At 42.4% G+C, this 24,206-nt stretch overlaps 1 protein-coding gene across 1 annotated transcript; it reads right to left on the reverse strand.

Moving 5' to 3' along the window:
- Positions 1-132: 132 nt before the first annotated feature.
- LOC308401589 (uncharacterized protein) lies at positions 133-23,492 on the reverse strand (the record flags this gene model as incomplete). The annotated part of the gene is made up of 15 exons (XM_080889863.1): positions 133-243; positions 335-476; positions 636-828; positions 957-1,035; positions 12,814-13,291; positions 13,374-13,609; positions 13,924-14,080; positions 14,516-14,631; positions 14,898-15,039; positions 15,269-15,461; positions 16,323-16,474; positions 16,668-16,968; positions 17,090-17,255; positions 17,604-17,783; positions 23,343-23,492. The coding sequence occupies 15 exons, from the start codon at positions 23,490-23,492 to the stop codon at positions 133-135; spliced, it is 2,796 nt and encodes a 931-aa protein (XP_080745989.1).
- Positions 23,493-24,206: the final 714 nt, after the last annotated feature.

Below are 24,206 nucleotides of genomic sequence, written 5' to 3' on the forward strand. Positions count from 1 at the left end.
TAAGTAATTTAAAGACTTTTTATCTGCTACTTATGAACTAATGTGAGGTCAATTTAGGGATGGGAAACCATAAGTGATACACTATAACGCTCTATACGTGTTCAGAATCTGTGTTCTTCGCTGCCTGGAGTTTCATCTTTGTCTGGAGGAATTGTCTCTTTTCTGCTTCTTTGTGCTCACCAATAGACCCCGAAGTAAAAAAACAACAGAGATAACCAAGAAGTAGCTGGAATACACGGTGAACTGCAAAGAAGAGTACATGTTTAAAAGGTTAATGACGCTAATGGACAAATAAACAGTGCTGCTGTACATATTTTGTGATCTGATGGCTTACCTGGGGAATGATGGCCAGGCCTAGCCCTCTACTGTCAACTACAACAGACGTGATAATCGTCTGTAGAGCCAGTGCTCCAAAGGTATTTGCCCCAAAGACTAGTGCATATCTTTCCATTGAGAGATCAGCTGCAATCTGATACCTGCAAGCATAGAATTTGTCTTAATCTAAAGGTTGGGGAGGGTTTTTTTAATTTTTATTTTATTTTATTTTATTTTTAGCTTTTTTGCTCTTATATCTGCAATAAAAATAAAACTAAACTGTGGTAAAGTATAACCCTGATGTGACTTGACACTCTTACATTGCTATAGTTATCAGCGTCATGTACAGTGACTTGAAAACGACGTAACCGCTGTAGCAGACCCAAATGTTGCCAGTGAAAGTCATGAGGAACAGTGAAGCTGCACTCAGTCCAGAGAAACCACCCAGGGCCAGCTCTCCCCACTGCTCCCATCTTACCTCAGTAAAGCCTATCCCGTAGGCAGTGGCTGCACCTGGAAAGCATGTACACGTGGGATAAGACAAATTAGGACAGCTGATTAGGTACTGAGAAATCTTATGTGTCCCTGATAACTTCCATTTGATTTAGGGAGGGGGGGAAATGCCATCTAATGTTGCTTACTTAAGAGGTTTGAGACTGCCTCCACGCCTCCGTTGTAAATGCTGAAGTTCTGAGAAGGCTGCACATGCTCCCACAGCACCTGCGCAGTATGGTGTGGGTATCATTAAGTTGTTCAAGGATGTGTGTGTGTTTAATTATTTCTGTTTAAAATATATATCTAAAATGCCTTTTATTAACACAAGAGAAGGCTTCAGCAACTACAAGGCACTACTTGTTCACTGCAGGTAAACCCATCGTAAAGCAGCCCCCAGTAGCAATTTGGATTGCTGCAGTGATTCAGATGCTTTTACAGCTCACATTTTTGTTTATGCTGCCTTCATAACCAGTGTTGGGACTAACGCGTTATTAAGTAACGCGTTACAGTAACTACGTTATTATTGTGGTAACGAGCACGGTAACTAGTTGTCAAAGAATAATGTTTAAATGTTTTTATGCTTTGCTTCAATACTGATAATTGTAATGTTCTTATTCCTCTATGAATAAAACATCAAGAATTGCTCCTGGTGCTAGCTTCAGCTAGCTGTTTATTATTCTTTCTACCACGATCACTTCTTCTTCTATTCTGTATATCTTATTGATTCCAGAGCGCCCCCTGTGGGTAGCTTCAACAATAGCAACTATCATTACATCCCCTTTCCAAACAGGTTGGTGTTATAATAAGCACAATTCCAAAGAGAACTGTTACTCTGTAACATCTGAACATTCTTGTCTAACATTCAACATGTTATAAATTGTGCAACAAACTACATTCAGTAGTGTTCTCTTTTTTTTTTTTTTATAACCAAAAGTTGTAGCACAAGTCAAACAAAATAAATCCAAATGTATACCTTACATCTTCCAGAATGAACCAAATGAATCCCATACAGCCCTCGAGCACATTAGAACTCTTCACCTTTGACAACTTAAACAGTCAATAACACATAACTCAGCAGGTCTCAATTAAGTGTGAACAATTACTATTCTAAATGAATTATTATCCGTTATTTACTTGCGATTTATTATTATTATTTTTTAACAATTCTTTACCACAACAGTTCACACTTGTTCTATGAGCCTCTCTGTACGTTTCTTAGGTCTGGTAGACCTTCTCAGTATCTCAGACATTGGGGAAGTTGAAGGAGGCTCACTGTGGTGCTCAACAGGGTTATCAAATCAAATCAAATCAAATCAAATCACTTTTTATTGTCACATCACATGTGCAGGCACACTGGCACAGCACATGTGAGTGAAATTCTTGTGTGCGAGCCCCACAAGCAACAGAGATGTGCAAACACAACAACACAAACGAGCAAAATACAAGAATGGCCAACCTGAAACTAATAAATATATGTACAATATATAATAGTGTATGCATTTCTGGATGTGTATACTAAATATTTTCCTACGCGTGTGTGTGTGTGTGTGTGTGTGTGTGTGTGTGTGTGTGTGTGTGTGTGTGTGTGTGTGTGTGTGTGTATACACATTTTTACAAATTAAATAGTAAAAAAATAAAATAAAATAATAATAATAATAATAATAATAAAATATATAAAATATACAGAGTTGAATATGTGCAAAACAAGTGGCATTTATATACAGTGTGGAGTGCATAATGTTGAAGTTCCAGTAGTGAAGCTGAGGTGTCTATGACGTGTTCAGCAGTCTGATGGCCTGATGGAAAAAGCTGTCTCTCAGTCTGCTGGTACGGGACTGGATGCTGCAGAACCTCCTTCCTGATGGAAGCAGTCTGAACAGTTTATGGCTGGGGTGACTGGAGTCCTTGATGATCCTCCCCGCTTTCCTCAGGCACCGCTTCCTGTAGATGTCTTGGAGGGAGGGAAGCTCACCTCCAATTATCCGTTCAGAGCACCGCACTACTCGCTGGAGAGCTTTGCAGTTGTAGGCGGTGCTGTTGCCATACCAGGTGGTGATGCATCCAGTGAGGATGCTCTCAATGGCACAGCGATAGAAGGTCCTGAGGATGCGGGGGCTGCGGGGGCTCATGCCAACGAGGTTAGCACCTCGTTGTTCAGTTCCAGTCTCTGTGTCCTGCTGTTTAACATCCTGTGTCTTTAACAGACTTCTCCGGTTTCTTCTTAACACTTGTCCATTCTCTGTCTGAACAGCAAACGATCTGGGCCCTACTTCGCTGAGAACTGTTGCTTTTTTGTCCCAGAAATCTGGACCTGCAATCCTCACAACATCTCTTTCCTGAAGCGGTTCCAGACGGCTTGCAGTTTTGTCATAGTTCCTTTTCTGTCTGTGCTTGAGTTTCATCCTTTTGTCGGTCAGCTTGTTGTCATGTGCATTGTCATTTTCCTTGGAAATGTGTGGAAGTGTGGTGCGGAGCTTGCGATGCATGAGTAGCTCAGCAGGTGATGCCCCACACTCCAGGGATGAAGTTCTGTAGCTTAGCAGAGCCAGGTAAGGGTCGGTCTTACTGTCTCTTGCTTTTTTGAACAATCTCTTTACTATTTGGACTCCTTTTTCTGCCTGTCCATTCGCTTGGGGATACAAGGGACTAGAGGTGATATTGTTAGAGAGTTATCTCTGGGATGCTGGGATGATAGCTCCCTCAGGACTTAAACTCCGGTCAGAGAGTGGGGCACAGAGAGTGATGTCCGGATATACTTTAATGGAAGTTAATAGCAGCTCAACAGTACAGCAGTAGGCATACTTAACGAATGTGGGAGGGGTGGACAGACGTGTGGTTCTGAATAACAAGAAACAAGGAGAAACAATTTTCACATATAAATATAACACTCGTCACTTCCCAACATCATGCCAATATAATGAACTGTAACACAAATAATCAGCTGAATGCTCTGACATAAGAAAGTCCCACAATCCCATTTGAACAGGCAGGAAACAAGAATACCTACATATCTCAGACAACAGAAAGGACCTAATGCCCCCAAATTAGGAAAGGTCGCAATTACATGGTCTTCAGTGCCCTCTAGTGGCTAAATAACACAACCGCAGTACACAGATCCAACCCGCAACAAATGCTACGGTGGTAAGTCACATGCCTCTACCAATCTCGATAAATCTCCTAGCATAAACCCCCTGTAATCAATGTCAAAGTACAACCCGTGCTATAAGTGGAAATAGACTCGTAGAACTGGAGGGATTTTGAGTCACATTTGCACAGGAACGCACACGGCTGGAGATCGCTATTCCCCCACACTCATGGAGAAAAACATGGCTAGTGCTCCTCGGACTCGTGATACGGCAGGAGCGTCGTAAAAGCATGTGACGTCATCACCGCAGCAAACAGTAAGAACAAAGTGGAACTTATCGACAGAAATTAACACTGCACTTATAGCGATGCAATTGAAATATAAGGAGACTTTCAGACACAGCCGCCCCCAAATTTAAGTAATAAATTTGCTCCTCAACCGAAAGTCTAAGCACCATTGGGTTGACAGTACTCATCATCCTCCCAGGCTGAGAGTCTGACTAATCTGGCAACTGGTCGAAGATATGTCTGTCCCTTGACTGTCACCTCAGCCGCTCTCACCCGACTGTCTGGCCCTGGACAGGCCTTGACCACCTTTCCGATGGGCCACTGCGCTCGCGGTAGTTGTGAGTCAACCACCATAACCACTTGTCCCATGGTCAAGTTGTCAGTTTCCCCCTGCCATCTTTGTCTCCTCTGAAGATCCGGCAGATGGTGACGCAGGAAGTTGGACCAAAAATGGTCCGCCAGAATCTGACTATGGCGCCATCGCCGTCTTCCCAGCATCTCACTCGAAGCACAAATCACCTGGGGGAGTGATGCATCTCGTCGCCCCATTAGCAATAAGTTGGGTGTGACTGGATCCGGATCCGCTACATCCGAAGAGACATACCCAAGAGGCTTTGCATTAATGATCCCTTCCACTTCGATCAGCACAGTTTGCAAAACTGCCTCTGTCACCGTATGGCCTCCCAACACCACTTGAAGAGCTGTCTTCACAGATCTTATCTCCCGTTCCCAAGTACCTCCAAAATGGGGGGAACCTGGTGGATTAAACCGGAACTCAATCCTCTGCTCCGCCAGCTGCTCTTTAATGGGGGCTTCAAGAGCTGAGAAACTAGACCGCAGTTCGGTCTCTCCTCCCCTGAAGTTGGTACCACAGTCAGATAGGATCTCATATGGCTTGCCCCGGCGTGCAATAAACCGACGCAGAGCCATGAGAAAGGCATCGGTATCTATGCTGTCCAACAGGTCAAGATGCACACAGCTCGTAGTCATGCATTTGAATATGATACCCCAGCGCTTTTCAGTGCGCCGTCCCACTTTGATGTTGTAAGGGCCAAAGCAGTCGACCCCAGTGGACCAAAAGGGTGGTTTGTATAGGCGCAGCCTCGCGGGGGGTAGATCTGCCATCCGAGGAATATCAGGACTGGCTCGCCACCTTCGACACTCACCACAGCTGTGCTGGTGCCGCTTGATTGCCTCCCTTCCTCGGAGAATCCAATATTTCCTCCTCATCTCCCCGAACACTCGTTCTGGCCCAGGGTGCAACAGCTGCTCATCATATTGCCTGATCAGTAGTTTAGTCACCGGATGCTGCGGATCAAGGACTATGGGGTGCATGGCATCCAAGTCCAGACCTTCTGCTCTTCTGAGTCTTCCCCCAACTCTTATCAGTCCAATAGCCGGATCATACTCTGGAGCAAGTGTTAGCAGGCGACTCTGCTTAAGAATTGCCTTACCAGCAACCAGGGTCTGTAATTCCTCGGGGAAGCTATCATTTTGATCATTAAAAAGAAAGAGAAAAATAAGTGTGTCTGTGTCTAACTTCAAAAGTCTTTCCTCTCTTAGAAGTCTTTCCTCTCTTTCCTCTCTGCAATGTAAACAAAATAAACATAAAAGCAGGGGCCTAAACCAAATTAGACTTTATTTTGTCTGCGGGCTCAAATTGTTTATGCAGGTGCATGCAGCAGAGGTTATAAGAATGAGTAGTACAGCGGCAGTAGTCATTTTCAGGATGGCAAGATATTATAGCACAGATGAAGTGTTGGAAATGGTCCTGGACTCCGAGTGTCAGGATAGCTCCTCATCCTCCTCCGAGGATTCTGGAGAGGAAACGGATGAATCTGTGGAACTAGAGCAGCTTGAGTCCAGTTCCGACGAAGAAACATCTGACGCTGAGAGCGAAGGGGAGACGGAGGAAGCAGCTTCGGGATGGACTGCAAAAAATGGCAAAATCATTTGGTCCCCCACTCAGACGGAGACCCTCCGCTATTTTCCTGCAGCTATTGTCACCCCAGGACCGACGCACTACGCCGTCGCCCGAATCAGGGACCCGGGATCCAGCTTCGCACTCCTCTTCACGGATGAAATTGTGCAGCACACGGTGGCAATGACTAATCTGCACGGGAGACGCGAAGTCGCCGGCTGGTATGACATGGACTGTGATGAATTGCGTGCTTATGTTGGGCTGCTAATTTTAGCTGGTGTTTACCGGTCAAGACACGAATCGTCTCTCAGCCTCTGGGGTGATAAATGCGGACGGGATATTTTTCGAGCCACCATGTCTCTGAAGCGTTTCCAACAAATCGGCGGGGCGCTTCGTTTTGATGATAAGCTTACCCGACCCCGACGCCGTCAGGACAAGCTGGCTGCCTTCCGCCAGGTGTGGGATTTGTGGACAACTCGCCTGGAGCTGCTCTTCAACCCAGGCAGAGACGTTTGTGTTGATGAACAGCTCGTCCCGTTCCGAGGAAGATGCAAGTTCAAGCAATATATACCAACGAAGCCAGCAAGGTACGGTCTAAAAATATGGGCTGTATGCGACGTGGAAACCTCCTACGCCTGGAGACTCCAGATATACATGGGCAAAGTTGGCGATCGCGCGGAGGTGAACCAGGGGATGCGGGTGGCCCTGGAGCTCACAGAGGGGCTCCAGGGAAACGTGGTCACATGTGACAATTTTTTCACGTCCTTTGCCCTGGCAGAAGAGCTGTTGAAGAGGAAAGTGGCCCTAGTTGGAACGATTAGGAAAAACAAGCCGGAGCTTCCGCCTCGATTGCTCCAGACAAGAGGGAGAGCGGTCCTGTCGTCTGCGTTCGCCTTCACGCTCACCCACACTCTTGTCTCCTATGTTCCCCGACGTGGCAAAAATGTGCTCTTGATGAGCACAAAACACCGCTCTCCGGATGTGAGCATGGAAGGGAAGCGAAAGCCAGTAATCATCCAGGATTACAATCGGTGCAAAGGTGGTGTTGACAACCTTGACAAGGTAGGTGTCATTACGCATCAGTTACGCACAGATTTATTCCTTGCTCATATATTCTTGTGTAAAATATACATAGGTTTGAAATTTTCTGTTTTTGTGTGTGTGTGTGTTTTTTTTTTTAGGTTGTTGGCACCTATTCCTGTCGGAGGATAACAAAGCGCTGGCCAGTGGCACTCTTCCACAACCTGCTGGACGTGTCACTGTTCAACTCCTATGTGCTGTGGACAGCTGTCAACCCATCCTGGAATGAGCAGAAATATTACAAACGGAGGCTGTATGTTGAAGAAGTGGGTGAAGCTTTAGTACACCCACACATACTGAAGCGAGGACGCCTTCCCCGCTCATCAGGTGCTGCAGCCATCGTGACGAGTGCGCAGAGTGCTGCTGCAGGCCCCGCCCTGATCCCTACTTCCAAGGGCAGGAGACAGTGCGAGTTCTGCGCCGAGAAAAGGAGACGCGTTGTCGGCACCTGCTGCAAATGCGGGAAGTCCATATGCAAGGACCACATTTTGATCATTTGCAGCCACTGTGTCAGCTGAGGACTCTGACACACCTCCACATACACACCACACCTCCACATATGCTCTCCCCCCCTCCCTTGCTCTTTCTTACTTATATCTTTCCCGTTCCCAAAAACATAAATGTTGATGTTCATTGTTCAAAATAAAAGTTTTTCTGGTTCAAACTGATCTTGTATTTTCATTTACATATTTTTTTCATTTTATTTTAGAACACAACAAGGAAAAAAAGCATTTATTGGGGAAAAAGTGAAAAACCATAATATACCATTATATTGAATTTCCTCTGCCCCTGCATTAAAAATAATGCTGGATCAAAACGAACGTTGGTTCGAATCTTTGACCCATCTAAAGGCCTAATTATAATAACAATCAAATATTACTTCAAATTTTTTTTTTGGAAAATATTTAGTTTTTTTGTTTTTTGGGGCTAAAAAAAATGGTGCGCTCATGTAATTAAACTGCGATTAAAAGGGTTAAAACCCCCGAAATATAATTAAAACTTTATATGAATATTTCAGGGAGAAGTAGTTTTAAAAGATTGGCTAATTTAAAGTGGAAAAAAAATATGAATATATAATCTTTTTATAGCATTTTTTCGGGCGTGGCACAAAACGGTCACTAGGGGGAAGGGTGTGAGTTTTTTTTTTTAAATTTGCCCCTGCATTAAAAATAATGCTGGATCAAAACGAATGTTGGTTCGAATCTTTGACCCATCTAAAGGCCTAATTATAATAATAATCAAATATTACTTCAAATTTTTTTTTTGGAAAATATTTAGTTTTTTTGTTTTTTGGGGCTAAAAAAACGGTGCGCTCATGTAATTAAACTGCGATTAAAAGGGTTAAAACCCCCGAAATATAATTAAAACTTTATATGAATATTTCAGGGAGAAGTAGTTTTAAAAGATTGGCTAATTTAAAGTGGAAAAAAATATGAATACATAAGGTTTTTATTGCATTTTTTGGGGCGTGGCACAAAACGGTCCCTAGGGGGAAGGGTGTGAGTTTATTAAAAGAAGGCAGGAGGGTTAAAGACGGACCAAAGGAAGGAAAGCATATATTTTGGTTAAGTTTGATAAATTAGAATTAGAAGGTATTGTTACATTAAAATGATCAAAATGAAATAAAAAGGCTATACCAAAAACAGGTTATAACATAGGAAATGTGAGGTTTTAAGATGAAGTTAGTATTAACAAACAGGAGTTGTTTCTAGGCAGCATTTAGCTATGATGAAATGTATGCAGGAGTAATTGCTTATATGCTTAAACTTAATTGATTAAAGTGGTTGTTTTCTTTTGGAGCTTTTAGTAGAATAGGCGTTTATAATGATTTTCTTGTTAAAAAGGTGACTTTAGATTAGAATAGAGGAATTTGCAGCAGCGACGGTTTGTGTACAGGATGTGATGATCAGATAAGGGAAAATAGAGTGTGCAACCGGACGTGTAACGAGTAACGTTGAAGAATATATATAAATACAAGTCAATAAGTTAAGAAGATAATTAGGATAAGGCTTTTGATTAAAGAGTCCCAATTATGATAAGTTAGGGAGGTGCAGGAAAAGGTGTTTTGTTTCCTTTGCAGAAGATCTCTGGACCACAAGAGAGGGACTGAGAAAACCTAATCTTACGCATGGAGTATTCTCGAGTGGGAGCTGGTGTTTATTACTGGACCAATTGGCTGACATGAGGTTGTCTGATTTGCTGAGCCAGAGGACAGCTAGAGAGGGTCAGAGCGAGGACACAATGTATTGCGACCTCTGGTGTTCCAGAGGTCGGGAGAGGGAGTGTGGAGCAGGGAAATTATTTTACTGCTATTGGTAAATAATCATCATTATTACTATTGCATTATATCCATATATAATCTGCAGCATTGATATTGTATTCAGAGGTTTAAACAGTGTGTGTGTCTTTCAGAAAGACTAAGTTGCAGTTGACAGGAAGTTGCAGAGAGTTTGCAGAAGTGAAAGCAGAGTCTAAGTTATTCTGAGGAGCAGGTTAGACGAGGCTATTTGAATTACTAGGTCATTCAAATTGTCTGTTATACTTTTATATTCTTTTACTAAGCTCTTAGTAGAGGTTCTTGATTAAAACATTTATTCAACATAGTGCCGGAATTGTGCCCCAGTTCTGGTGTCAGACCACACATTCAAAATTACCCCTGGATCAACTTCATCAACTAAACGACACAAGCGAGAAGCAAGCGACGTCCGACCCCACGACTCAATATGGGGCAGTAACGTACCACAAGAGTTCAAGTTATGGACTACTGGACAGAAAGTCCTGCACTCACTGTTCCCATGGGTGGGAAATGGAAAAAACATGCTGAGGATTGAGACTTTGGACTACAGATTCGGACTATTCCTGAACAGCTCAACAAAAATCAACAAGGCACAAAACGAGGAAATTGACGCAATAAGAATAGTGGTCATGCAACACAGAGTCGCCCTGGACATGATACTTGCAAAAAGAGGAGGGCTCTGTGTCCTATTCAACACCACTTGTTGCACCTACATACCAGACAACATGCACTCTCAGAACATGACGGATGCTTTGAACACTTTGAAAAAGCTTCAAAGAGCCCAATTTGAGGACTATATGCCTAGCTCTGAAGACTGGCTAACATGGCTATTGAGTGGCAGCTGGAAGACTCTATTAATGAAAGGACTGGTTATCATAGGAGTATTGCTTTTGTTACTGTGTATGTTTTCCACATGTATCCTGCCATGTATCAGATCGATGATTCTATACATGGTGAACACATTCATTATTGCATACGTCGGAATCCCTCAAGAAGACTGTGAAAGTAATGTCTAAACCTAACTGCTTTACGTTACAGCTCCAGAATGTTTCGTCACAGTTCACATGCACAATGAAGTTACGACCGAAAATGTTTCTACAAGTGGCCGCTAACTGATGAACAATGTATTGTGATGAGTGAAAACATTAACAACAGGAGGGAATGTCAAAGAATAATGTTTAAATGTTTTTATGCTTTGCTTCAATACTGATAATGTTCATATTTTCACTGTGCAGCTCAGCTTGATAAACGTGAAACTGCAAGCCGCGTGTGCCATGTGATAAGGCCACAAGATCAGCACAAAAATACACATCTTCAGAAGCTGATAGGAGCTTCACCGCACCCACACGTCCGCAGAAGTTGACTCGCATTATCTTTATTATTCTTAGAAACTGACTTGCTGCACACACACATACACACGAACATGAAAAACAGGAACTGCTATCTATGCTTTAAATAAAGGAAACGACTGCAGCTGAGTGTGAGTCTCTTTGTTGAGCGCTCACCCGTGCACGTTAAAAATCTCTCCAAGTGTCTAAGTGTTGTTTCTTCACCTGAGTGTTTGATAATTGTTGATATCCTTGACACTAGTTATTATGCCAAAACCGGGAACGCGTTACTCGTTACTGGGATTTAGATAGGCTCATTATTCGTTACTTCGTGTGGTGGCATCGCGGAGCTTCCACAGATTCAATAACATTAGCAAGTGGTGGAAGCCAGCAGGTGGATGAAGGAAAAGGGAGGCAAGAGGAGAGACCCGAAGCTGCCGCTGGTCCGAGTTTCAGGTGATTGAACTTCAGGTAAGAAGTTATAACCTGCAGTCCATCTGGGTCAGATATGAACCAAGTTTAGGTGGAGTTTATTTTCGTTATGCTGACTTTTTCGTACTGTACTAGCTAGCATGATGGAGTTTCTATACAGCTGGGTGGTGCTATGTTACTGATGTTGAACTTTATTTTGTTCATAAGGTTAATTATTAGAGTTGTCAACCGTCCCGTAAAAAACGGAATCGTTTCGTATTCAGAGAAAATATTATGCGTTTCGTATTGAGGTGAAAAGGAACACAGTTTGTCCCGGACTTCAGCTACAATGAAAAAGACACAAAGCTGGAGTTATTCTGTGTTTACGCTGCACAGCTGCCTCTTCTCCTCTCATTCTCTCCCCCTCTCTCTCCTGTTTCTACTTCAATCATGAAACTGATCAATGATCAGCTGATCGGCTTTTCTCTCTTGTTTATTTATCGCCCACTTTGTGCCAGAAAGAGGAAACCAGCGGATGTCGCGGTAAACAACAGCAGCACTTTTAAGCTTGATCAGCTGTTGTTAGAATTTATTTAATATTAATTTCTAGTATCAGCTGATGTTTGCTGGAGCCACAGCTGTAAAGCTGCTGGTCATGATATCGGTTTGGTTATCTGGTGAGAGGGAAACATGAAGATGAAACCAGGAGATGTCCTTACTGGATCATCAGAGCTGAACAGGTGATGGAGAAACAGGTTTACCTTTTAGGTCACATGAATGAGTTGAAGGGAAGTTATGAACTGTTTCAGATAAATAACACCAGGATCCTTTTCTAAGTAGCTGACAGCTGGTAACTGTGCAGGGGCGGGTCTAGCAAAGTGTTGCCAGGGGTCCATGTAGGGCATTAAAAGGGAAATGGGGGCACAAGGAAATACTTTCTTATTCTCATTTAAAATGTCTCACTTTAAAAAAAAAATTATCTGAGTCTTGCAACAAACGATTGATAGATTGATGCATATATATACCATCAGAACAGTGTACATCACTGTCACAACAGTGTTTATTTTCATTCAAAGGCTTTATGATTTTTCCTATAATGGTGGGCCGGTCTCTAGTCAAAATGCCCGGGATGATTTTTTTGTCCCAGTCCAGCCCTGTATGCAGCTCAGCTGCAGTCTGGTGTTACCTACATCTTCCTATTCAGAAGGCAGAATTTCCGAGTTCTGAGTACAATCAAAAGCACCACGACTGCAGTTTTTGTGTTGGATGTAAAAAGCAGGCTAAATAGAATCAGGCGTGGGATTTCTCTCGTGGAAATGTGCACATTATCTTTTCCTTTCTATTGGTAGGTGGCACAGTGCACTTGTGGCAAGTAAGCAAGCTAGAAGACTGCCAATCTTGCTGGGTATCCAGTTACGGAAGCAACACATAAACAAGAGAATTCTGAGTAAAACCAAAGTTACTTTCCCTAGTAACTAGTTACTCTGAAAGTAACGAGTAACTTGAAGTAACTGGGTTACTTTTGATAGAAGTAACTAGTAATGTAACTAAGTTACTAATTTAAAGTAACTTACCCAACACTGTTCATAACTGACCTGCACATAGTTGACAGTCTGGTTATACCCACAGGTAGCCATTGCCCACCACACAGACCAGTAGAGCAGCTGTCTAGAGGAATAGCAGTGGCGGAAATCCCTCCACAGCTGGAGGAGGACTTGGCCGCAACTCTGCGTAATGATAGATTCAAGCTTCTCAGCATCAGGCTCTCCTTCTCCACTCTCCATTTCACCTCCTCCATTTTCCAGTGATGCATTTATTGTGTTTGACTGTTCTGCTGCAGTCTGTCTCCCACGTCTTTGATGAAAGAACATGCTCTTCTGTGGCACTGGCAAGAAGAAGGAAGTGAGGAGAGCGATGGCAGTGAGAACCAGAGTGAACACCAGGATGTTGTTGTATGACATGAGGTCGAAGCTGACAAGCAGCTGACCCAACACGGAGCCCACTGTATACCCCAGGAGCTGGACACTGCGGCTGTAAGAGGTGGCCTTTCGGTATCTCTTCAAATCTATTACACTGTAATAAAGAGCATATTCAAAATGTCAAGTCTCCCATGAGCAATGCTAAAAATCCAAATCTGTGAGATGTACTACATGACCTGTAAATGTAGGAGAAGTAGGCCACGTCGCTGGCTGTCGCAACTCCGCAAAAGAACTGCATAGCCTGCATGGCTGGCACACTTGCTGTCCACAGCAGCAGTGCTTGGGTGATGAAGATCATAACACATTGAAACACCACTACAGGCATGTAACGCAGCCAGTCAGTGAGAAGGAACACCGGCACTAGTACGGACAGATAGGAGTATGTCCACACTGGGAAAATTTGATTGTTGACCTGTCAGGGAAAAACTCATCAAAGGCAGGAAATGCATGACTTTATAGCAAATGATTAAAGGTTTCAGAATCTTGATTGGATTTCTATCACTTAGATTTTTTATTTTTATCTTTTTAAAGATGCCGGTTATCTCTCTGCTATGAATCACCAGCTTGTGTGTGCATGTGTGTGTGATTATTTGTAATTGCAGCATGTACAAAAGAGAAAGTTACCAACTTTTTCACCATAAGGACCGAAAAACTGAAAATCATTTCTTTTCTAAGTCTGTTTTGATTGAATTACACTATAGCCTTTCTAGCATATGTCATATATACCTGCTCAGTTGTCAGATTCTTATCTGGTCCTGTCAAATATGGGATGAGAAAAGGCTCCAGTGGTCTAACTGTGCTGAAGAATCCATAAATGCAAAGCAGAATAGTGGGATACTTCCAGTCTGATCTCCACTTCTTCACTGCCTCCATGTTGGCTTTCCTGTTTCATGTGTAAGTGTGTGATGGGGGAAAAATACCTCACAACTCTCTAGGCATTTTGTTAATCAGCAACCTGGTCAAAGAGCAACACAATCTTGGTGACACTCGAGCACAAGCTGAGATAAAACTTTGATAAATTAAACAGGTAAGCGCCCAAAACTCTGGACTTTAATACCAATCAGAAGTAACTGTTTTATTGTGTTGTTTGTCTTCCTGTCTGGGTTGCAGATAGCAAAAATACACAACACATAAATGTTTGCTTTTCAGTGTATAAACGTTTAATGTTACAGTTTGTAGTGTTTAAGAAAAGCATATTTACAAGCTCTCGTTAGTTAATTTGCAGCTGTTTAAGGTAAATTAGTTCCAATCTTCCAAAAACCTGTCGGGCACTGACACAGGTCAGAGACGCTCTGCAGCAATCACCTCCTCCACACACTCGGGTTCCTTGGCTTCCGTGTGCCGGAGACAGGGTTTGTTCACACAGGCGGTGTAGGTTCCTCGGATCAAAAAGAGCAGCGATATGACAGCATAGTAGCTGCCGTAGATGATAAACTGCAGAGCAGAGAGACGACACATAATCCTAAGCATTATTAGAATTATTTTATCTATGCTATGGCAGTGAACCACCTGCATCAAATAGACCTGCGTGCAACAGCTAATGATAACCACCAGGTGTCACTCTGTCCTCACATTTCAGTGCTTCAGTTAAGCAGCAGAACGCTGAAGGGGCCATCGGGTTCTTGACTTTGAGTTGTTGTTAAATCCCTGTGTGCTGCCATTCAAATACGCAGTAGTATAATTACAGCCTGTACACGTACCTGCGTCACGATGTCCAGCCCCAGTGCAGCTTCATCAACAACTGTGACTGTAATGATGGTCTGCAGTGAGAGGGCTACAAAAGTGTTGATCCCAAAAGTCAGAGCATAGCACTCCATGGAGAGGTTAGAGGCGATCTGAAACCTGCGGTGACAAAGTCCTTATAATTATGAGAGATTCAGCACATACTCTAAGACTGCAATAGATTTGTATGGCACTGCAACCAGTAAGCTGACTCTAAACTAATATTGTCATCTTTTCCTCTGTATTGAACTGACAAAACAGTCCGTTTGAATGAATTCTTTAAGTTGTTCTTGTCACTTTTAAAACACATTTAGAGGAGCAGCGTGGAGAAATTCTATCATGCACTTACGTTGTGATGGTGATGAGGAGCATGTAACAGGATTTAAATATGGCATAACCGACGTAGCATACCCAGATGCTGCTCGTGAATGCCATCAGAAACACAGCACCTGACCCTACAGCTGAGAACATCCCCAAAGCCAGCTCTCCCCACACAACCCAGGTCACCTTGATGTAGCCCACAGAGAAGGCTGCTGCAGCACCTGGCCCATGAAGAAGAAAAATAAAGCAATTAGTCTGACATCCCAGCGGACGGCGCCTCCACTGCACATTTGCATCCTTCCCATTGTCATTCCCTGATTCGTCCATTACTTCTAACCTCCCTTTAACGGGAGAATAAAGGCCGCGGTGGCCTCATGCACACTCATGCATTTCCTGGCCTCCACAACGCTTGCTTATTATGATGAACCAGTTTCACCCAACTCCTGGAAACAACTATCAGTAATAATCAAAGAATCCATTACCTTTTAACTCTATCTCCTTAATAGAAGCAATTACTCTTCTTCTTCTCGCACTGAGGCGGGCCGAGCTTAAACCAAAAGGACCAGGGTGCTGCTATTCCCGTTCAAAATCAATACACATTGTCTGTGTAATCAGTTACCACAGATATGGCACAGCTGATTCCCTTTAATTGCAGGTTTTTATAGATCTATGTGCATTCAGAAATGGCAGCCTGTAATGACATTGTTAAATGTTATTTTGCTACATGATGTGGTTGTGCTGCAGTCTTCTCGCCTTTTCTAATTGAAGCAGAGACAGAGAACTCTGATTAGAGTCCTGCTTCCAGCTCACTGCAGTACAAATGAGTGGACCCCCTCTTACATCATTTTTCCTCTACTCTGATATAAAAGTAAGTTGAAAAGTAAAGTTATCTCAATTTATCTCATATGTCATTTATTAAGAGCATATATATTATATATAATAAATGAGGTCAGACCAAAACAAACAATATGTATTTCACCCTGACTGATGTAGACACATTCACGCTGTTACAGTCGCTTGACTGAAACATCTTGTAATTATTACTTTTAATCTAAAATAACCCGCTCTAACACCAATCTTACCTACAAGAGAGCACGCAGCCTCCACTCCTCCGTTGTAGATGGATGATGTGGCAGATGGCTCTATATGGTCCCACATAAGCTGGATGTAGTTGAAGACCTGCACGTAACCAGCTGTGGCCAGAGCCCACCACAGGGACCAGTAGATTAAATGTCTGAATGGTGATAATTATGACAAGAGATTATGATGATGACTGTACAGCTACTTCTACTGTTTAAAAGAAGTACCCTATGAATACATTATAAAAATTTGGACCAATTAGTAGTAATCCCAGGTGTTAATTAAATGCAAGTGGGCACTCAAAGCATCTTAGTGATTTAAAAAAAATATTGAAAGAAAAGAAATGCCTGGAAGAGTAGGACTCCCTGAAGCTTTGCCAAAGCAGATGAACTGCAGCGGCCACGTTTTCTCTGCTGCAGTAGCCAGCACTGCCATTATATTCCATCTTCCCTTTCCCCGAGCCTTCTCCATCCTTATCCGTCACTGACTCCTTCTCTCCCTGTGGCCCCTCTTGCTGGCAGTCTACTGCTGCAGCCTTCTTCCCTTTGAAGAACATGCTTGTCTGGGGCATGGGCAACCAGAATGAGACGAGAAATGCCACGCTCACAATTCCCAGGGTAATAGTATTGATATAGAAGTAGTCCAGGCCTGTTGGTTACAATTGATCATTCATTAGTGCTTGTTTAAAGTTCAGTTCATAATTTTCTTTCTTGTCATGCATCAAATGTTATTTTTCATATTATTGTGATCAAATACTACGAGCCCATACCAGCAAGGGAGACAAGCATTTGGCCAAGGGTGGCGCCAAATGTATATCCAGCCAACATTGCACTGCGCAGGTAACCAGTAGCTCTTTGGTAATTCTCTACTGGAATTACACTGTAAATATAGGAAAAGTAGGCAACCTCCGTGGAAGTCACTACAGCATAGTTGACCTGTTGATGGAATAGAACAGTTGTAAAGAGGCAGTAGATCATGATAAACTCTATTAAATGCATTAACAACGGTATGATTTAAGTTGTGATAACCGGAATAAATACAAAAGCTTTTAAAAGATTTCTTCAAGGGTAAGATAGCGATCCAAACCTGCCCGGCCCTGTGTGAAAAAGATTGTGACTAGCTACATTTAACAGTAAAAATTGTTTGATGATCCGAAGGATGTAAGTGTGTCAAGTATGCAAAATAGTAAGAAATCAGGAAGTGGCAAAGTATTTTTTTTCACAGCACCTTTCAGTGTTATATATTAATCATTCTTGAAACAACAACAAGAAGTTTTAACTGACCTGAAGGAAAGTCATAGCAGGAAGACCTGGGACAAAGCACAGTAGAATATAGTTGGTGATGAGAAAGAACCCCTGTACTATAATAAGGGGTTTGTACCTCAGGAAGTCAGTCAGGAGGAAGACGGGGAAAAGAAAGGCCAGGTAGGAATACGTCCAGATAGGAAACAGGTAGTTGGTCAGCTGGAAACCACAAGCACCACAAAACAGTACTGATGATCCCATTTGTACTTCTTTTTCATGACATGCATATCGCACTGCTTATGAAAACTGATGCATGTTTATTTGTTTTGTTTTGCTTTCATATAAGTGCTGAATGTGAAACTGCAGAACAGATTTGCTCCACTATCAAAGGACCTTGGATCTATATCGGACAACCATCCATCTAAAAGCAGTGAAGTAAGGTCTGAAAATCTGTTGAAAAGTAAAAGGCCACAGGGAAAGCTAAAGGCTAGGCCTGAAACTCTGATTGTGGCTGACTCTGCTGTAAAGGATGTACAAAGGATGTGCGGTAAGAACACTAAAGTCCTCTGTTTCCTAAGGATATGGTCAAACAACCTGATTGAGAGAATTCTTCAAATTGCAGATGAATATCCAACTGTGACAAACATTGTTCTGCATACAGGGTCAAACGATGTGTCCAAACAACAGACGGAGGTTCTGAAACGGGACTTTACTGGATTATTAAATACTGTAAACTCTCTGAATGCAGCTGTATTCATCAGTGGACCTGTACCGCCTGTCAGAGGAGGAGATGAGAGATTCAGCAGGTTGTTTACACTTAATAAATGGCTCATATCAGCATGTACTGACCACTCAGTGCATTTTATTGATAATTTTAATATTTTTTGGGAACGCAGGCATCTGTTTAAAGCAAATGGATTTAATTTTAACAAGTCAGGGGTGAAACTGTTCACCTCCAACTTGTTTTATTCCATACATCATCCATCTGTGCTTGGCACCAAGCACCAAGGCTGAGATAAACGAGGAGCTATCTCATAAAGAGGAACAAACAGTACTGCAAGAACAGACAAAGCCCAGCAGAAACCTTGAGGAGGAGCCTCATCTGCCCCCACCTGGGATGAGCTGCAGAAAGGAGAGACATCAGAGGCGAGAAGAGGGGTCCCTATTTGCCTCCAACTCTCTCAACAACACCAACGACCAGGACCAAGGACCACGACCTTCCCCAGTCCCCCAAACCCCTGACAGGCCATCACCCTCCTCCCCCTCCCTTTCTCCCTCCTCGCCATACCTGAAATTCACTGAGGAGATGATAGAGCAGGTCAATGCTGGGCTCAGATCTACCCCCCAGCCAAATCCCTTTTTGTCCCCCATAACCCCCCACCAGAGCAGCCAAAGGTTCGCCATCGAGCCCCGCCCTCAACAGAGTAATCGAAGTTACATTGCCCAGCCTCGTCCCCCTTAGCTCCTCCTTACCACCTTCATGCTCTGTCTCCGCAGTCTGATGTGTGATGTGTGGAGGGTCCGGGCTGCGAGGATTATGGCAGTGGTGACTAGGGCTGGGCGATATTACCCAAAATTCATATCTCGATATTTTTTAGCTGGATGGCGATATAAGATATATATCTCGGTTTTTTTTTTTTAAGCCATAAGTTAAGAACAAAAAGAGAGTTCTTAGTCACACTGTGTCCCAGATGTCAAATGGGCATTTTCTTTACATACAGCGTAGATGTACATGAAGAAATTACTCAAAAATAAATTATCAGCATTTATTAAATAATCATGGTCCATAAATAAAAGAAAACAATGTTGTTTTTGTGCATAACGAAAAGCTCACAATTGTGCAGTCAAAATGTAAACTAATAGACGCTGAGCGTAATAACAAAGAGACAGATTTCACAGCTGCACCACGTCTCTGAACAGGTGCCATTTGTGGTCCTTATACACACACAGTACGGTAATATTACGTTGAAGCACAGTACTATCACTCCGCGAGGCGGCTCCATCAAGCGGTGCAGCTCCGTAGCTTAGCAAAGTCATATTAAAACATTTTTTGACAGATTGCTGAGCGCTGTGTACCACATAAAATCGGTTCGCGGTCAGTAAGCACAACCAGAATTCATACATAAGGTGCACTGTCGATTTTTGAGAAAATGAAAGGATTTTAGGCCGTGCAGCCCCTCCTGGCTGCATGTCGTTAGCGCGGTTAGCTCGTTAGCGCGGTTAGCTCGCTAACACGTTGACACCGTCCAGCCCCACGCACGGGGCGATCCGAGGTAACTCGCTAGCGGAGATTTTCCTCTTTCATCTTGTCATTGCCTGCAGGTGAAGCTATGGGGGAGGCGGAGTTGTGTTCAGTGAAGGAGAGGCGAGGCCGAGTAACGTTGCGTAGAGACATAAGTGGACGAAAGAGAGGCAAACCTGCGGCTCCACAAGTATAATTATAACGTAACATAGACTATATCGATATAAACGATATTGTCACATCTTATATCTCGTATGAAAATATATTGATATTTTTAAAAAACTCGATATATCGCCCAGCCCTAGTGGTGACTTTTCCCAGGAGAAGCTGGGTCCCTGTTTACTAGAAGGTTTTAAAATTTCTGTACTTTTAGGTGACAGAAGGAGACATGTGGCCTGGTCAAAACACAGAGAGCTGCACTCTAAAAGATCTTTAAATATAGTAAACATACCTTGTGTGCCACAGACTGCTCCCAAACACAAGGGGGCAAATAATACCTCTAAAACACTTAAGCTGGCTTTATTAAACGTTAGATCTTTAGCTGGGAAAACATTTTTAATTAATGATTTAATCACTGAGCACAGCCTTGATTTTATGTTTTTAACAGAAACTTGGTTGGACCAAAGTAACAGTGGAGCTGTTCTCATCGAGACGACCCCTCCTAACTACAGTTTTATCAGTGAGGCCAGGGTGAGCAGGAGAGGAGGGGGGGTTGCTGTCTTATTTAATGAATCATTTCAATGTAAGCAGCTATCTCCTGGAAGTTTTCAGTCTTTTGAATCTTTACAGCTGAAGGCCCCATCCAAAGTTGTGTTTCTTAATGTTTACAGGCCTCCCAAATACTGCACAGACTTTTTTAATGACCTCAGTGAACTGCTGTCTGTGATCTGATCCATGTGGACAACCCTCAGGACAAAGGGACTAAAGACCTGAGTAACACTTTGGGCAACTTTGGGCTGACTCAGCATGTAACAGAGGCCACACATAATAGAGGACACACTCTTGACCTACTGATCTCCAAGGGCCTGAGCATTTCAAACGTTACTGTGTCTGATGTGGGCCTGTCTGATCATTACTGTGTTTTCTTTGAAAGTAAAATTTCAGCCCACACAAATATATCAACAGCAGTGATCACAAAACGGTGTATAACAGAACACAGTAGTGAGATATTTAACCAGGTCTTCCCCTTAACACCTGGCCTGTCCAGAGGTTCAGTCAATGAGCTCGTCAATAGCTTCAATGCTAAAATGTTAAATGTAATGGACACTATTGCTCCCATTAAGGTGAAGGTTATCTCTGGAAGGAAAAAGTCTCCACGGAGAAACTCCACACTAGTGAAAAATGAAAAAAGAGAGTGTAGGAAAGATGAGCACAGATGGAGAAAAACAAACCTCCAGGTTCACTATGACATCTATAAAGAAAAACTTCACAATTATAATTTACAACTGAGGAGTGCAAGGAGGTCCTACTTCTCTGACATCATCACTAAAAACAGCCATAATGCTCGGGTCTTATTTTCTACAGTTGACAGGCTAACAAACCCTCCTGTGTCAGTGGCAGCTGAACTTCATTCGACCATAGCCTGCAATAACTTTGCCAAATTCTTCACAGAAAAAAATCCAAAAGATTAGACAAGCAATTGGTACATCAACAGCATATTCAGGATATGTACCGTGTCCACTGAAAAACTGTTTAAACACCATGAAACAGTTTCACCCGATTAACAGCAAAGACCCGGGGGACATCTTATGTCAACTGAACTCCTCCTCTTGCTGTTTAGATGGCCTGCCAACAAGTTTTTTCAAAAAGGTCTCAAAGTCTTCGAGTCAGACCTGTTACAGATCGTCAACTTTTCTTTAATATCAGGCGTGTTTCCAGAACCACTAAAAACTGCTGTAATTAAACCTATACTGAAAAACGACAATCTTGACATGACACAAATGAACAACTACAGGCCGATCTCAAATCTCCCATTTTTAAGTAAGATCATTGAAAAAGCAGTTTCTCAACAGCTCAATTACTTCTTAAAACAAAATAACTGCTATGAACTGTTGTATAACTGAATTTCCCAGAGGAACCCACCCGAGAGATTAATAAAGTTTCATCTAATCTAATCTAATCTAATCTAATCTAATCTAATCTAATCTAATCTTATCTAATCTAATGATGCCTTCCAGTCAGGTTTTAGACAGAACCACAGCACTGAAACCGCTCTGACCAAAGTGTTTAATGACATATGTCTGAATACAGACAGTGGAAAAATGTCAGTCTTAGTTTTACTGGATCTCAGTGCAGCATTTGATACAGTTGACCACAACATATTACTCAAACGACTGGAGAACTGGACAGGTCTTTCAGGAACTGTACTAAACTGGTTCAAAACATACGTAGAAAACAGGAAATACTTTGTATCAATAGGTAACTTCACATCTGAGCAGACAAGTATCACATGAGGAGTTCCCCAAGGTTCCATCTTGGGACCCCCTCTGTTTAACATTTACATGCTCCCACTGGCACAGATTATAAAGAACAACAAAATAAACTATCATAGCTATGCAGATGACACACAAATATATATCACAATGTCACCAGGAGACCGAGGCCCTGTACAGGCTCTTGGTAAATGTATTGAGGAAATTAATGACTGGTTGTGCCACAATTTTCTCCAGCTAAACAAAAACAAAACTGAGGTAATAGTCTTTGGTGCCAAAGAAAAACGATTACAGGTCACCAGAGAACTTCAATCTATACACCAAAAAACCACAAACCAGGCGAGAAATTTGGGTGTAGTGATGATGCAGACCTAAACTTAGAAAAACACATTAAGACAATAACAAAATCAGCTTACTATCACCTCAAGAATATATCAAGGATAAAAGATCTGATGTCTCAACAGGACCTGGAAAAACTAGTCCACGCATTCATCTTTAGTAGGCTTGATTACTGTAACAGCATCTTTACAGGTCTACCTAAAAAATCAGTCAGACAACTACAGCTCATTCAGAACTCTGCTGCTCGAGTCCTCACTAAGACCAAAAAAGTGGACCACATCAGTCCAGCTCTGAGGTCTTTACACTGGCTGCCTGTCCGTCAGAGGATAGACTTTAAAGTTCTGATGCTGGTCTATAAAGCTCTGAATGGTTTAGGACCAAAATACATCAGTGACCTCCTGACCCAGTATGAACCTTCCAGATCCCTCAGGTCATCTGGATCCGGTTTTTTATCAGTTCTCAGAGTCAGAACCAGACACGGAGAAGCTGCATTCAGCTTTTATGCTCCATATATCTGGAACAAACTCCCAGAAAGCCTCAGATCAGCTGAAACACTCAGTTTATTTAAATCCAGGTAAATCCAAGACTCACCTATTCTCAGCTGCATTTGAATAAAACACCAAATCTACACTTTTAAGCTTAAATTTCAAAACTTATATTTTAACTACTGATTCACCTTGTTGTTGAATTGTGGTATATAAATAAACTTGCCTTGACTTGCCTTGCCTTTTAATAAAAGACAGAAAGTGTGTCCGTAGTCCTTACCACTTCTTCAGAAATGTTCTTGCGTGGTCCAATAAGGTATGGTGTCAGGAAAGGTTCTGCAACCCTACAGTTTGCAAAAAATCCATAGAGTGACAGGATGGCTGTGGGGTAAACCCATCCAGATGACTTCAACTTGGCCCAGCACCCCATGTTAGTATCTCAGCGAGATTTCCCTGCTGTTTCCTTTTGTTTTTAGTTGCACTTCAGTCTTGATTTAAAAAAACACTATCTGGTTTAATACCAAAGCACTTTGAGCTTTCGTCAGGTTACCTTGTAAGTAGCTAGAATATAAACACTTAATCATCTACACATGCCTTATTCAGACTTTGACCTGTCAGGGAGCAACAGACAAGAAGAACGGTGAGGAAATAAGTACAGTCATTTATTGTGGGATTGGAGTGACTCACACTCTTAATAGGCATACTGATATTGGGAATATACAAGTGACTATTCCCTCCCAGAGTATAAAGACAGAGCTGCTAATAAAACAAAACATGAAATATTTGGATGTTTTCAAACAATTTATTACTACAAATGACTGCACTCACTGCATTGAGTTATATGAAAAGATTGGCTAGAGATTGCAGGCAAAATGAAGGCATCCGCATACAGTGGGGTGAAAAAGTGTTTGCCTCCTTCCTTATTTCCGTTTTTTTAATGTTTATTACACTGAAATGGTTCAGACCATCACACAAATTTACATATGAATGCCACCAGAAATACATTTAAACACAAAATGCTGTTTCGAAATAAAAGTGTTTATTATTAAGGGGGAAAAAAAATCAAAACCTACATGGCCCCTGTGTGAAAAAGTGATTGCACCCTACGCCTAATAACTGGTTGGGCCACCCTTAGCAGCAACAA

The sequence above is a fragment of the Rhamphochromis sp. 'chilingali' genome, assembly GCF_963969265.1.
Source record: "Rhamphochromis sp. 'chilingali' genome assembly, chromosome: 8".
Lineage (NCBI taxonomy): Eukaryota > Metazoa > Chordata > Actinopteri > Cichliformes > Cichlidae > Rhamphochromis > Rhamphochromis sp. 'chilingali'.